The 14,364-nt window shown below is 43.7% G+C and overlaps 1 protein-coding gene across 1 annotated transcript in view; it reads right to left on the bottom strand.

Annotated features, from left to right (window-relative positions):
* Window positions 1-236: 236 nt before the first annotated feature.
* Window positions 237-14,364, bottom strand: part of LOC8028265 (amiloride-sensitive sodium channel subunit alpha) — a 31,384-nt gene continuing 17,256 nt past the window's right edge. The window contains exons 4-9 of the mRNA XM_042286255.1: window positions 11,222-11,345; window positions 10,019-10,091; window positions 9,312-9,363; window positions 7,362-7,408; window positions 5,895-5,967; window positions 237-467 (exon numbers count right to left, since the gene is read on the bottom strand). Coding sequence (XP_042142189.1) covers window positions 255-467; window positions 5,895-5,967; window positions 7,362-7,408; window positions 9,312-9,363; window positions 10,019-10,091; window positions 11,222-11,345 — 582 coding nt within the window. The 3' untranslated portion in view covers window positions 237-254. The remainder of the gene's footprint in view (window positions 468-5,894; window positions 5,968-7,361; window positions 7,409-9,311; window positions 9,364-10,018; window positions 10,092-11,221; window positions 11,346-14,364) is intronic.

The raw sequence follows: 14,364 nt of genomic DNA, 5'->3' as shown, positions 1-14,364 counted from the left end.
TCCCGTAACCTTGTTGGCTGCTCACCTATGCTGAGGTGCTCGAAAATGGCCCGTCATTTGTGTCTTAAGCTGTAAGTCACAATATAAAACCACATTCACTAGCGTGCAGCCAACCTTTAATAAAATGTTACATCATGGCCAGACTATACTAAGGTCAAGCGTCGATGATAGAACTACACTGTGCCTCCAAAAGTGAAATAAAAAAAAATATCTAAAACTTTTTATGAGCCTGTATATTGCACATAGTGAAGAGTTTACTGAAAACGGGTCAGTACATATTCATCGCCGAGGGACTTAGTGTGAAATTCCTGGCGTGCTTCGCGGTCGCGGCGTCTTCGCGCCAGGATCCTGGAGAGGCTGGACCAGGCACCGTCGACAAGAACGTCGAGCACGTGGAAGATGTGGAGCGAAGAATAACCCAAGTAGACGCCCATCAGGCCGCCGATGCTCCGGAAAAGACTGGCTACCTGCGTCGCAAACAGGTGCGCAATGCGTACAGTTCTCAGGTCTAAAGTGTCCCGAGGAGGATTCTGAGAGCACCTAAATATGACGATAGTTCTCTCGCTGGAGGCTCTAAGCATCCTAGAAATACATAAATCATGACGATATGTGGCCGATTTCCCTATTAAAAAAAACCATCAAAGATCGCAACCCACCGATTTCATCTCGGGCGATGGGTGTAGCTAGAGCCACCAAATGAGCTGCGCTTAGAGTATTGGCACTCTGTTCCCCGACATTGCTGTGAGCGCTGCCATTTTGGTGCTTCTAGCGCAAAGCAGACCCAACAGTCGATCGTCGTGACTGAAAAGTGCGACTTCCTCAGCATTAGATTTGATGTTAGGAAGCACATATAATACTGCTTTGCTCTGTCGCGAACTGTTTAAACATTTGCGGAGGACGGCAAAAGCGTTTTCTGGCATCTCAGATAAACTTTTAGATACCTGGCAACCATGATTTTAAGATACAATATTTTGGTAAGTGTCGTTATCCTGAAGCGTAGCTTATTTTGTGGCACAAGGTGTAGCAAAAATCCCTCGATGAAAGTCACGCTTTCAACTACCGTCAACCATCGTTGCGGAAACACGCAAGACACGTGTCACGAGCGGGAGCTCTTCCGCCATTCGCTTCTAAGGGCCGCTCATTTCAGTGCTGAGCCGCCATGTGCTTCCAAGGGCCGTTCGAGACACGGGCCTCGTGCACTGGCGCATTTGTCACTAATTGCAAGAACAACGCAAACGCATCGAGGGGCTTAAGGTGTAGCATGTTCCGAAACCATGACCACTCTCACTAAATAGCAAGCGAAGGATCTTCGCGCCTCCTGCCGGTGAAAGCACGGAGGGATATCTCGAATGTGCGCGGCTCGTTACTCATACAGCCCAGCTACGATTCAACCCAGAGAGCGTGCGCTCGGGCGCTCAAGAGCTGAAGACCGGACTGCACTCCCGCAAAAGGCAAACAAAAAACACACACAAAAAGAGACAGCATAGTTTGTTGTATTTTAGACAATGATTTTTATTTTATTTTATTTATTTATTTCCTACTGCGCCCCGAACGGCATTACAGTAGGGGGAGTCACAATACAAAAGATGGATTTTTAACACACCATAGGTCATCAAGAAACATAAGTACGCAAAGTAATATACAAAATCGCACACGCATATAAACATAGAAAAGAAACAACCTTAGTCCGCATGGAAAGAAACACAAAAGCGTTGATAATATATTTGCGCTCAAATATATTGTTCAGAGACAATGCTCGACTTGCGAAAAAAACGAATCTGGACTTTGCAAGGAAACAATCTCGCTTGGCAAGCTGTTCCATTCTTTTATCGTTCGTGGGAAGAAAGAGTTACGAAACAAATCAGACTTTGACGTGCACTCCCTAACTTTTTGGTCATGATCTACTCTGCGCGATACATAAAATGGCCCAAGCAGGTAGTGTGATATTTGAATTTTAGATAAACCATAGGAAATACTGTGAAAACATTTTAGGCGCAAATACTTACGCATAGCAGCAAGCGATTTCCATTGCAAATCCTTATTTATTGCGAAGACACTGCTACGAAAGTTGTAATTATTTGTCACAAATCTAGCGGCACGGTTTTGAATTCTTCCAATTTTATCAATGCGATACTGTTGAGATGGATCGCATACAACACAAGCGTACTCGAGAATGAGCTTCACACAAGAAAAAAAGAGACTGTTTGAGGGATGGTGGAGCGCACGAGAAGTTTGTCCTCAGAAAACCCAGCATTCTACTAGCTTTCCCTGTTATGTAGTTCACATGTGAAAGCCATCTCAAATCATTAGAAAAAATTACCCCCACAATATTTAGCTTCTTTTTTAACGAATAAAGTTGCTCCGTGTAAAGTGTACGTTGAGTGGACAACGTTGCGTTTTGTTGTGAACCTTACATGACAACACTTCGGGATGCTCAAAGTCATTTTCTATCTTAAGCACCACAAACAAATTCTGTCTAAATCGCTTTGAAGAGCTGATACATCAAAGTTCGAATTAATGTCGGTACAAACAGCAGTCGTCAGCGTACAGTCTTATCTGCGAGGTGATTCCCTGGGTTATGTGATTTACAAAAATTAAAAAGAGGAGTGGCCCAAGCACGGAGCCCTGTGATACTCCGGAAGTTACACCAACTGGTGGAGACTTCACTCCATTTACAACTACACATTGTTTACGATCGCTCAAATAGTTAAAAATCCAATAGTACGCATTCCTATCAATATTTATACTAAGTTTTTCTAAAATAAAGCAGTGCGGTACCGTATCGAAGACTTTTCGGAAGTCCAAAAAAAAAAGGCAATCGACTTGCTTTCGACTATTCACCGATTGAGCTAAGTCGTGGGTAAATTCAGTCAATTGGGTGTCGCAAGAGGACCCGGCTCGAAAATCGTGTTGCGAGGGAGTAAAAAAAAAATTAGTATTCAAGTGCGAGATCAGATTACTATAAATAATGTGCTCCATTATCTTGCCTGAAACGCTCGTTAGCGATATTGGTCTGTAGTTCTGAACACTGCTCCTGGCTCCAGATTTATGTACTGGTACAACATTTGCATGTTTCCAGTCGTGAGGCAATGAACCACACTGCAATGACCGCGTAAAAGTAATGAAAAGATAACAACTAATTATGTCGGCACATGATTTGAGAACATGCTTAGGGATACCGTCGGGTCCGATCGCCTTTTCAATTTTAATGTTATTTAGTAAATTAAGAATTCTATTGTGACCTATCACAATCTCTGGCATTTGTACAAAACTACCATGATTTGCATGCAAAGGCTTCGCATTTAAATCCAAGGAAAAATAGAATGGAAGTAACGATTAAAGCAGGAGGCTTTAGCGCGTTCGTCGGTAGTTCACGAACCGTCTACCATAAGGGGCGGAGTTCCCAACGACTCTTTACGACTAGATTTAACAAACTTCCACATTTGCTTTGGATTTGCTTCGACCTTGCCTTCGAGAGAGTTAATATAGCCACTCTTCGCTATCACGGCCTTTCTCTTGAATTCAGCTTGAATATCTTTCAGTTTTGCATACGTATTTTTATTTCGACTGGCTTTGTATTTGCTATATTCTCCTTTTCGTTTGGTAAGCAGACTGCGAAGTCCTTTTGACATTCATGGCTTATCTTTTCTACGCGTAGAACTGATAGTGCGGGAAGGAATGAATAATAGAGCGCTCCACTGGAAAGGGAGAGGTCCCTCGTTCGATACCCGGACGAGGCGGATTTTGTTTTCGGTCACGCACCAGTCACCTAGCTGTGTTTGGACGTTTGCGTTTGTCCTTTGATCCTTTCGATCACCTTCTCCGGGGATTATTATTGTCATTCTTGTCTAGCTGCTTGCACCTTTGCATTAATTGAATTATAACCAACAGGGAAACTAAAATACTGACCAGGGGGCTTCTCAAAATGATATTTTTCGCCTAACAAGTGCGTTCCAAAAAGAGCGACCTCGCTGCCGCCGTTGTGCGCTATGAGGTTTGCTAGGGCGGTTTCTTGTAAGTCTCGCCGGTCGCCATGCTAATGAACTTTGGTTGTGTCTTTCTATACGCGGACGGGGTGTGCCTTAAATCGTTCGATTTTTGGTTTTTCGCGTCAAGACCGACTGCGTAATTTAGGGTAGTCGGCAACATAAAAGAGCATCGGCTGGTGCTTCAGCTTTATACGTAACAAACGATTTTAATGCGTAACGGTTCGGAAAGAAGTAAAACTGACTAAGCATGGGTCTATGCATTCCAAATTTATCCCCGTTGAATTCTACTGAGTACGTACGGGCCGTTACATGTCACACCTATCTTTTGACATTATTAAAATTACAAAAGCACCCTCTTATAATCGTGGCACGTTGCCATTACACTCAACCATCGCGTATTCTTTTTGATTACCTCCACGTCCCTGCATTCGGGACATTAACTCTCTACTGCGTGCATCTATATAAAAGAGTCCTAGGACACCTAAGCACTTCTTATGAGTTGTGAAGGCGAAAGCATGCAACCTGTGACGTATTGCTTCTGCCTCGCGTTGTCGAAGGGCCTCGCCCTTTTGCCGCCTGAGATGCTTTGAGTCGCGATCCGCTTGCGCCTAACGCTTTCGAAAGGCTTTGTTTTGTCCCCTAACGCGTTGCGCCGCTGTTCGTTCCGCCCGCCGTGTATTCGGAGACTTAACAACGATGGCGTATTTCGCTGCCTGCCTCCTCGCTCGTTGTGCTACGTAAGTCCGCTCCCTTAGTACGCCCGCGTGTACTTGCGTGGACGGGCAGGCTTCGCTACTGCCGAGGTTGCGGCCGCCGACGTTGAGACGCCGCCATGTTCGTCGGCGTCGAGAGCAGTAGAAGCGGCCGAGCGCGCGCCACCTTGTTCCTTTTACCGGCGCGCTGCCGGCCCAGGGCCCGCAGCGCCATGGGGTGGCGTCCCATGAAACTATGACGCGCGCCAGCCAATGGCAGCCTATCCATGAAATCGCTGCCACAGACTACAGGCTTCGCTCCATTGGGACAGGAGAATTTAGGTTCCGTTTGGCGCGCGGTTTCAAAAGCTGATTACGCCGGTTCTCAAATATTCCTCTATCGGCAAATATTTAAAATCGGGGCAGTCATCTAACAAGGGCCGAACGCATCTGATCACTATAATATTCCCCAAACTTCTCCAAACCATTTTTCAAACCAAGCGACTTTGGACATTCTGCGGTACTAAAACCTGAAATAATTTACCGTCTTCAGCCACGAATTCATATACTTCGAAAGTTAATTAAAGCACGATGCGTCTATAAGGAATATGTCTGCCCTCATCTTGACCCTCATTTGCTTATGAGATAAATATTTTTTCAGTGTCACAATATGATTGCTGTCATTCATTTTATTTCGGCCGTTTTTAAATTATCTATCCATTTGCTTAACCTGACATTATGCAGTTTTTTATGTATTTTGTGTCTTCAATTGCAGTGCCATTCATCGTAATATTTTATTAAAATGGTCCGAACTAGCCAAATTGGCTATGTGCCTAGATGGTCCAGTAATGTCCAATGTACATTAAATGTACTTTTATATTAAAGAAAAAAAAAAGATCGAGTTTTAATTGTTTCGTCGACGGAGTCGCTCGCCACGGATGTGCGTTTCAACAACACCAAATCCGATGCCAATAACTAAACGTCTGACGTGACAATCCGTTTCGTGAAACCGTCCTATTTTACAATGTCCAGCTCAGATAGTGCAGCGAAATAAAGAAGAATAATAGCAACATTTAAACACGCTTCCGGAACTATTGGGCAATCGCATATTATGGCTCGAATTGCGAAAGACACTTTAATAATTGAGATTGTTTTCATTTTGCATTTTATTGTCGAAGGGTAGCTACAGCGGGATTGGGCATTTAATGCTTACCGTGGACTTGGGCTCCTTGCGCCTCAAGAGAACCTTGGTGGTCTTCATGTAGATCTGAATCCTGGCGTGAATTCTGCGCAAAACAGAGCGAAAGGTTAAAGTAGGAACTTGATGTTGCGTCGGAAAACAGATACCACGAGGGAGAATGAGAATTTACGTGATATTACGAGTCAAAGCTTACACTACGGTGGAAAGAAATACGCAAGGCGGAAACACAGTGAACTTGAAATAGCTTGTTCAGGTGGGCTAGTTGGATAAGCTAGGTTGTAACTAAGCGTTAATAAGAATGGCTTGCTTGCCTAGTGAAAAAGTTTAAAACGCATGCAAACTAATTGCAAGTCATCTCACGAACGTAGCTCGGAAACTAATATATATTCAATGTGACCCCTTCTCACATTTTCTATGTTTTTATTCGACCCTTTTTCACGACTGATGCGCCCAGTGTTTAACTCCGTAGAATTTGATAATTCCATATCGCTTTTGTCACTCCGGCAAGCTTTTAATTAGAGTATATGACCATCAAGGCGCCCTTACACTTGCGGATTCGCGGTGGGATTCGCGCGGCCGGAAAGTGGTTATTACAACCGGGGGTGGAGAAATCGACTCGTCCCTGGTGGAAATTTTGGATAAGTCCGGGACGCATATCCAAAGTTTTCCGCATGCGGCGAGTTGATTTCGTCACACGGCTCGAAAGTCCCCTTTCCGCCTTTATAGATCCGCTCGCGAATCCGCTAGTCTAAACGTGCAATTAGGCCTAATCGGTGGCCTACTCCATCTTCGTTTCCTCTTGAATCCGACTGCAGACAACGCTACAGTCGAATGAAGCCAATCAAGCAACAGAAGAAGTGCATTGTCACGATACTCGTTTCTTTTTCTTTTTTTGCGACGTTTTCTATTACTCAACTATAAACCAATCACGTGTGTGATTGATTTAACCGTCGACAACAGACGGCCAAAGACGACGAGGGCCTGGCGATTAACGTTTGGAGCCGCCTGATTGGCTCCATCAAATCGCAGCGTTGACTCCAGTTGAGCTTAAAGTGAAACGGAATATAAGGACAAATAATGCTGGCAGTGAAAACACGCCTGATGATGTATGATGGGCCAAAATATTGGGGTGAAGAAACAGTTAGAGAAGCCATTCCCACGGATGGCACATTGGTACCTGGTTCAATGTGGCACGAGTATGAAGACTACGTTCTCGCCGAGTTTATTTTAGACGCTTTTATTTCTTGCTTTAGATTCGAAGCAAACATTTGGTGGCGAAGCGCCATCCTAGGCAAATACGCCTTGCTGAGAGCCAAATTGGCTTCTCGGACTTCATCACGGAACATTGAACTTTCTACTTTCATTTAGTCGAAAGAGAAACCCCCACAGCACTAAATTTCCACGAAGTGTATTGACTCCGTCATAACCATATTCGAGAATCACGCACATTTTGACTGCGTAGATTAAGGATGAACTTACTTTTTCCGATCCGGCGATTCTTCCTGTAGAATGTATTCTGGTTTCACCTGAAGCAGATCAAACATAATATTAAGCTCTAGATTTTCGAACCGTGTGACCCAATTGTACCCTCAAGGCCAATAATGGGCGAGGCAGACGAAAGGATCAGGGCGTTTCGTAGTTCAAGACATTTCGTACTTCAGGGGATATTCAATGTTGACCGGGATTCTCAGAGTGGAAATGAAAAAATCAGACAAGCGCAAAAATACATCAGCTTTTCAAACTATTCCCTGTGGGCGTCCGGGCACTACTGCCATTGTTTTTGGTAGGCTCCTGATTCGTTTGGCGTAGAAAAAAGTGGGCTGCACTGGACTGCAGTCGGGGAAAGTGTCCGCGCGGTAGACACCGACTGTCGTTCTTTGCGAAACTGTTTCACCATTTATACACTCCTGTCCGTAACATTGCTTCTTTCTCGTACTGTGCTTGCAATCATCTCAAAATTTCAATTGGTTTAGTCTTTTTCATGAGAAATTTGATCATGCATCGCTACACTACAGCCACAGACGGATTGCTTGCTGGTGGAACTGCTACGCACAAGGTATAAGGAGAGAATTACCTTAACGTCTTTCACAACTTTCATCATGATACACATCTTCAGCGATTTCTTATGAACAAATATTGCGCTCAATCTTTAACGACCCTTGTATGGTTCCTTAGAAGCTATATTGTGTTCGGCTACTTCACTCACAATAAAACTACACCGTCAAAAGGCACTTTGTGTGACAACGATCTTTGACCGCTGGGCAGCATAACGGCCCCACTAGTCCACCTCTAGGGTGTGTTGTCCCTAAGCAACACTTCATTTTTTTTAATTGATTCATCTTCAATCTTCACTAGAACCATGCTCTAAATTCTACACCGGTGATTGGATTTTACACTGAACAAAACGGCTGTCTAGCGAAAGCATCTATCAGCCCTCAGCTTTCTTTTGTTTCTTTTTAGCGGCGGGTTTTAATGTTGGAGAGGGGATACAACCATCGCATTTGTTGCTGATAAGTCGAGAACAAAACCCATGGGGACACCAACAACGAGAAAAATATGATCGTGGTTCCGACGCAGCTCTCGGCTGACGTAGCCGAACGCTTGGTGAGCGTTCGGTTTCGGAATGATGTTCAATCAGTGAATTACCAATTGAACACGAGTACTTAGCTAACGCTAAAGAGGCACTCGAGTTCAACTTGTGCCCTGCGCTTCGTGAACCCCACAAAGCATTGTGTTGAATAAACACCCGCTCCGACGTTTTCTTCCCTCGTACGGGCTCCGATTGTGGCAAATTTACGTTGTGTGTGAGCTGCTGACTCTCTAACAAGGAACGCTGAGACTTTCAGAAGGGAAGGGAACCGAAAAAAAAAATCCAGTCATCGCCGCAGGGAGTGCTAAGGGACAAAAAGCGCCCCTGATTAGATCTCCTGGCCAATAACCACAAACACTCTGACATACTTCAGGGTGAATATTGTACCATGATGTACTCAACATACCAAGCTTAGCTCTAACAATGGCGACTAATATCACGTCCGTACGGTCATGTACTCCCATGGCAAAACGTACGTGTCCTGCACCACTTTTGCCACTGAGACCGCATGGGCATAACCATAATCGAGTCTCAGTAGCACCTCTCATTGCTTGAATTTATTATAAAAACATTTCACTGACTGGTGTTTTGATGTTCTAGGGGGATCGATGTGCCGTCAGTCAGAGACGCCTGAGAGTACCACTGGACCCGACCGCTGGTCATGCACTCGGTTTTGGCCTGTTGGTTGTTCCTATATTCGGTGGCTTTTGAAAATTCTCGCGTTCGGAATATAGACATATTAGTTAACCCAATTATTTACACTTCCGAGTGAAGCAGTGCATATAAATTGCTAAGCGCAACCATTTTACGTTCAATATATCTAGATATTGTATGCTTACCAGGTGACTAGCCCAAGCAAGACTGCTCGGAGAGGTGTCGTAGTAATGAATCCTGGGTAAAATGAAAAAGGTAAAAAATAAGAGAAGTGAACGTTTGTTATATGTATATTCTCGGCAAATCCAACACTGAATCATGTCCTCCCTTGCCATCAAAAAGCTGTTTTATAATATGACGAGTGATTGCTACTAGAAAAGAAAACTTTCACTTTGCACTTTACTTTAAAAAAAAAACAAAAAAAAAGATCAGTCTTTACATGATAACCGTCTAAGCTATTGCACACTCCACGAACATGGGAAACAAAGGGGGCACACTCAGGTTATTGCTTGCATTGACGTCACACCTGCTGCCATCGTGGTGGACTTCCTGCTCAGCCCGCATCTTCTGCAGCATACATTTGGCAAAACTATATTTTTTTCAGAACGAACGAGTAGGATTGTTTACCACCATGGTGCCTTTACGGCATGTGCAAGTCATGCATTGTATGAAGCCCTGTACACATAATAAACAAAATCCAATACGCCCTGAGAGAAATACCTCATTTTCGAGGACATCATCCCGAATTTTATCAATGATTTTATACTTGAGAAATGATGACGTCATGGTTTTTGCAGGAACTTGCTCGCAAACAAAGCCCGTCATTTGATTGGACATTCGCTTAACTAGACTTGTTAACAACAGCAAGGGGTTGGACATGGAAAACACTTACTCGCACGCAGTAAGACATTTGCAGGTGATAAGTTTCTGGAGGATCTGAGCTTCAACCGCCCTTTCACAGTCACCTGAAAATAAAGCAGAACACTTAAAGAACGAAAGACTATAACAAGGATTCTGCGATAACGTTTCCTCGCTATGCAGCTTCAACATCCAATGCGCCGCTTCATAAACCTCACCTATTTTAGAGCTGTTCAAATGAAAGTAAAAGGAATTGCTATTTGCACAAAGGAATAATTCACCATTGCGATTTCCAGAAAAGCAACAGCTACGCGATTCAACGATCTCTGAGTGCCTGATTGACGCCAAAACATGTTTAATGAAGGTTTAGCACTGTAGGATGTCGCACCGTAAAGAATGGGCACGAGCCCGAAGCTGAGTGTCCGCCTGCGCGATGACTGAACCGGAGTCTTAACCAAACCCTGATGTAGAACCCGTGTTCGGTCTGTACCCACATTCCGTCGCAGAGTGGTCTGGTCAAACTTTGGCTAGTAGGCTATACACGTCTCCCAGATAATCATGTGTATTATGCCACACCGAGGCGGTGGCGCTTCGAGCGTGTTTCCGGCAATATCGGTCTAGAACTGTCAGAAAAAAGACCATGGCGTGGCGAAGGAACTATGTCGTCTCGCTGAAATCGTGTCTTTGCCTTAACATGAAACAGGTTTGCATACACTTTAAAGAATGTCCTTTCTTTTTCGGAGCTTTCAACACGTAAATTATAGAATACCGAATCTGGACGCGGCCCAGCTTCACTGTTTGTTTCGAATAGAAGACTGACATCTTGATCACAGTCACAATTTCGTTATTATATTATTCTCGTTGGAGATTAAACTAGACTTCCTATACTCTGTCTGTCATAAGTCGCAGTTCACTTATTGTCAAATATAGACCGTGTTATTGTGGCGGCCGCCATGTTGAATTTTGACGTAGCTGAGGTAAATGAAAATAGCAAATCCCTTCACTTGCTGAAATGAGGGCGCTATAATTGAAAGGATTCTTGCGAATAGTTCTACTTTTTGGGGGGTGCTAATTTTTTTTTTTTATTGTAAAGTTACGCTTAAAGCATTTGCTAAATTGTTGTCGCCCCACCCAACACGCAAAATCTTCAAATGGCAAACGACACACCAAAACGGTCTATAAGTCCTGCCAAAACGAGCAACGCGATCATAATCGTCGTCAAGATTAAAAGAGCTACCTTTTAGCATGTCGGGACAGACCGGTGATTCCATGACGCGTGGCTCCAGGACCCGGATATGATTGTAGGAGCGGCAGCCGCACGTCTCAAAGATGTGCACTTGATAGCAGTACTCGTCGCAGGCCTGTACACGAGTCAGGGGTACCTAGCTTGGTTTAAAAACACCGATATCCCGAGAACAACCGAGGAAACAAAGTACGGCCGCTCAAAAAGTGTCGCACAGAGCTACAAACGTTCATTGACACCAACCATACATCATAGTCTTTCCTTAAACTTCGATGCTTTATTTCTCTTTATTCATTATCTGCCCACCAAACTCAGCTCTACGCGAAACGCAAGTTCGTCTGCTTCTTTTGCAGGGGTTGTGATGACGTCAGAAAGCCGAGCTCTGATCGGCTCTGATTAGAAGGATAGGGGGTAGACCTCAAAGCAAGCTGCCTTCCACTCATGGCCAGAAATTTGTGACAAGCTGTTCTAGTTCACTTATTTACCGACACGTGGCGTATTCACCTTTAACTTTTACGTCGTGTGCAAATTCCCGCCAAACCGAAATGCGTTCCGCGTGCAATGAATAAAATTGTGAAAAATAGAAAATAGAGCTACGTTATCAGAGCTTCTCAAACAGTACTACAGAAAGGGGGAAGATCAATTGATGGACAGCACAAAGAACACGCAGAGAGCGTGCTGACGCGGCAGTAAAACCCGCGCCAGTGTTGGTGGTTAATTCGACGAGACGGGTTGTTTGTGTGTGTCAGTGTGTGCGTGCGTCCGTGCGTGCGCGTGTGCGTGTGAACGCGCGCGCGTGTGTGTGTGCGTGTGGTGGGGGAGAGTGTAAAAGCAGCCAGTGAGCGCATTTTGAGGCAAACAAACGCAAGACGGGCGCGAAGAGCGAACGAGCACGCCGTATCAGCGCTTCCCGGTTGCAAGAAGTCGATAACACTATTATTCCGCGTTTTCATATCTAGCGATATGGAAGCAAAAAAGTCAGATCTGCGGAAGAATTCCGAACAAGTATTCGAAAAACTACCCGACAATACATACGCGATATTTTTGGAAAGTTGTTTGCAGATTGGCGAGTGTGTCGAGTAAACTACAACAAAAAGGATCCATATTTTGTGTTGCCTAAATTAGGCTTTCATGAACTCCACAACCATCGTATCGCTACACTGCCTCCGCTGAAGTCATCAGGAGCGAAATATTCTCTTTGGTATGACCACTTGCTGTGCTGATGTCTGGCTTCCTTTTTTCTTGGGATTTTTCTTGAAATTGGTAAAACTGAAAAACTCCGAACTGAAATTTTTGAATTAAATGAAACCCCAGGTTAACTGGAAAAATTGCTTTATTTCTGTTGACCCCGAAAACAAACCGGCCTTTTTCCGCGAGGCTGCTCTCTTCTGCTGCAATTATTGTTTCTACATGGGCCACTTAGTGATAACTGGCGCGAATAGCATTGTGTGTTGTAAAAACGCGATAGATGTGCAATAGCTTTTACGACGTAAGCCCTGATAAACCCTGCTTTCTGGTCGACACCAGAAATAGATACCGAAAACAGAGAACTTTGAAAAAATGAACACCCAAAGACACCCTTAAATTTAAAAAAGAATACACAAAAATACGGAACCCTACCTATAAGTTATAACGAAATCTAAAAGCTGCACCAACATATACGAAATCCAGCTTATAATTAGGATTCTGCGTTTTCGGAGTTTATTTCTGCTTAAAATCGCGGAGTGTTGTTTAGTGCTTATTTTTTACCATAAATTCGGAGTTCTTTGGAGCTTTCTTTCATCGTACAGAGTTTTTCGGCTTTTTCGGTGAAGTGAACGAAAGGTTGAAAACAGCAGTTTGTGAATTTAGTAAAAGTATCCTTTTCAATGAGAAACGTGTTCGACGATTCCCCTTTTTTAAAATAGAAGCCAAACGGAAGTTCTTTGTGATCATACAAACGAAAGTTGATACTGCGAGGGCCTGAAAAAGGCCTGCAGTTTTTCAAATAAATAAATAAATATTAGATATAGAGAAGTAGAGCAAGACTTGTTCGAAGATCCCTGGAAAATATTAAGACCAGTAGGATTCATAGCAGTTGGCGGTCCTGAAAAATCTGAGTTTTTTGGGTAAATATGAATATTAAAATATTTTACCGGAAGTATTTTTTCGATTTTATCGAATTTGTCCGAAAACACAGAAGCATACTTATAGTACTCACGTCCGCCCCAGAAACCAGAATACGCCTAATATATTTAGAAGCCTTTATTAAGTAAATGGAGGAAGGATCTCCACTGTGACGATAAAAATAAAAAGTCGGTTTAATTATGCGAACTGTGTTAAAATAGAAGGAAATAATGAATTATTTATTTTGGAGGTACCGTTGAACTGTACCCGACCGTCATCTCGATCCTTTCAGTGCGAGCGCTCTCTCCTTCCTCTTTCTTAGTTTCTTCCGTGTCTATTTAGTCTCCGGAAGCTTGCACCTTCTTTTTCTTAGTCTACAATACTTAATGATATCCCCAAACGTACAGAATTACGCATTCAGAACCCGTCTAAAACTGTACCGCGCTATTCATATAGTCTCATTCTCGATTTATTAGCGTGTCAGATCTTAGGCAACGTAAGTTCATTCATCCTCTCTAGACTCGTCGACTAATCTCGCTTTTTTGCTTACTTCATCGGTTCCTTCAAAACTTCGGTCAGTCCAGTTCACCTCTTTTGGAACCACTGCCAAGCGGGGCAATGCCAGCTCCAACGGCAAGGCTAAGTCCGTCCTGATATTTTTTTATAGCGTTGCTCCCCCCCCCCTCTCTGTCTGTCTCTCTCTCTCTCTCTCTGCCTCTCTTTCTTTCTATTTTATTAAGAACCACCGGATTCTTTTCGTAAAAAGCAGCGAAAGCTTCCAGCGAATATTTCGTTCAGCATCCATCCTTTCAAAACCTCAGCACTTCCTCGTGCCATCCAGAACTCAAACGATCTTTCCGACAATAATTGACACCATATCAGATCGCAAAAAGTTGCGCGGTGCACTGGTTAACAGTTTCTTTCCACCAGGCTGGCACTCAACAAACTGAGTTTTTTCTTCTGTTGTTGAGCTATTGTAACCCTTACATTGTCTTCTTGCTCCCAAGGGCTTACTTATCAAAGCACGTTTA

Source organism: Ixodes scapularis, unplaced genomic scaffold (assembly GCF_016920785.2).
Source record: "Ixodes scapularis isolate PalLabHiFi unplaced genomic scaffold, ASM1692078v2 PGA_scaffold7__128_contigs__length_106722199, whole genome shotgun sequence".
NCBI classification, from domain to species: Eukaryota; Metazoa; Arthropoda; class Arachnida; order Ixodida; family Ixodidae; genus Ixodes; species Ixodes scapularis.
The sequence above is the reverse complement of the archived record's forward strand: the minus strand, read 5'-3'. Positions and strand labels throughout refer to the sequence as shown.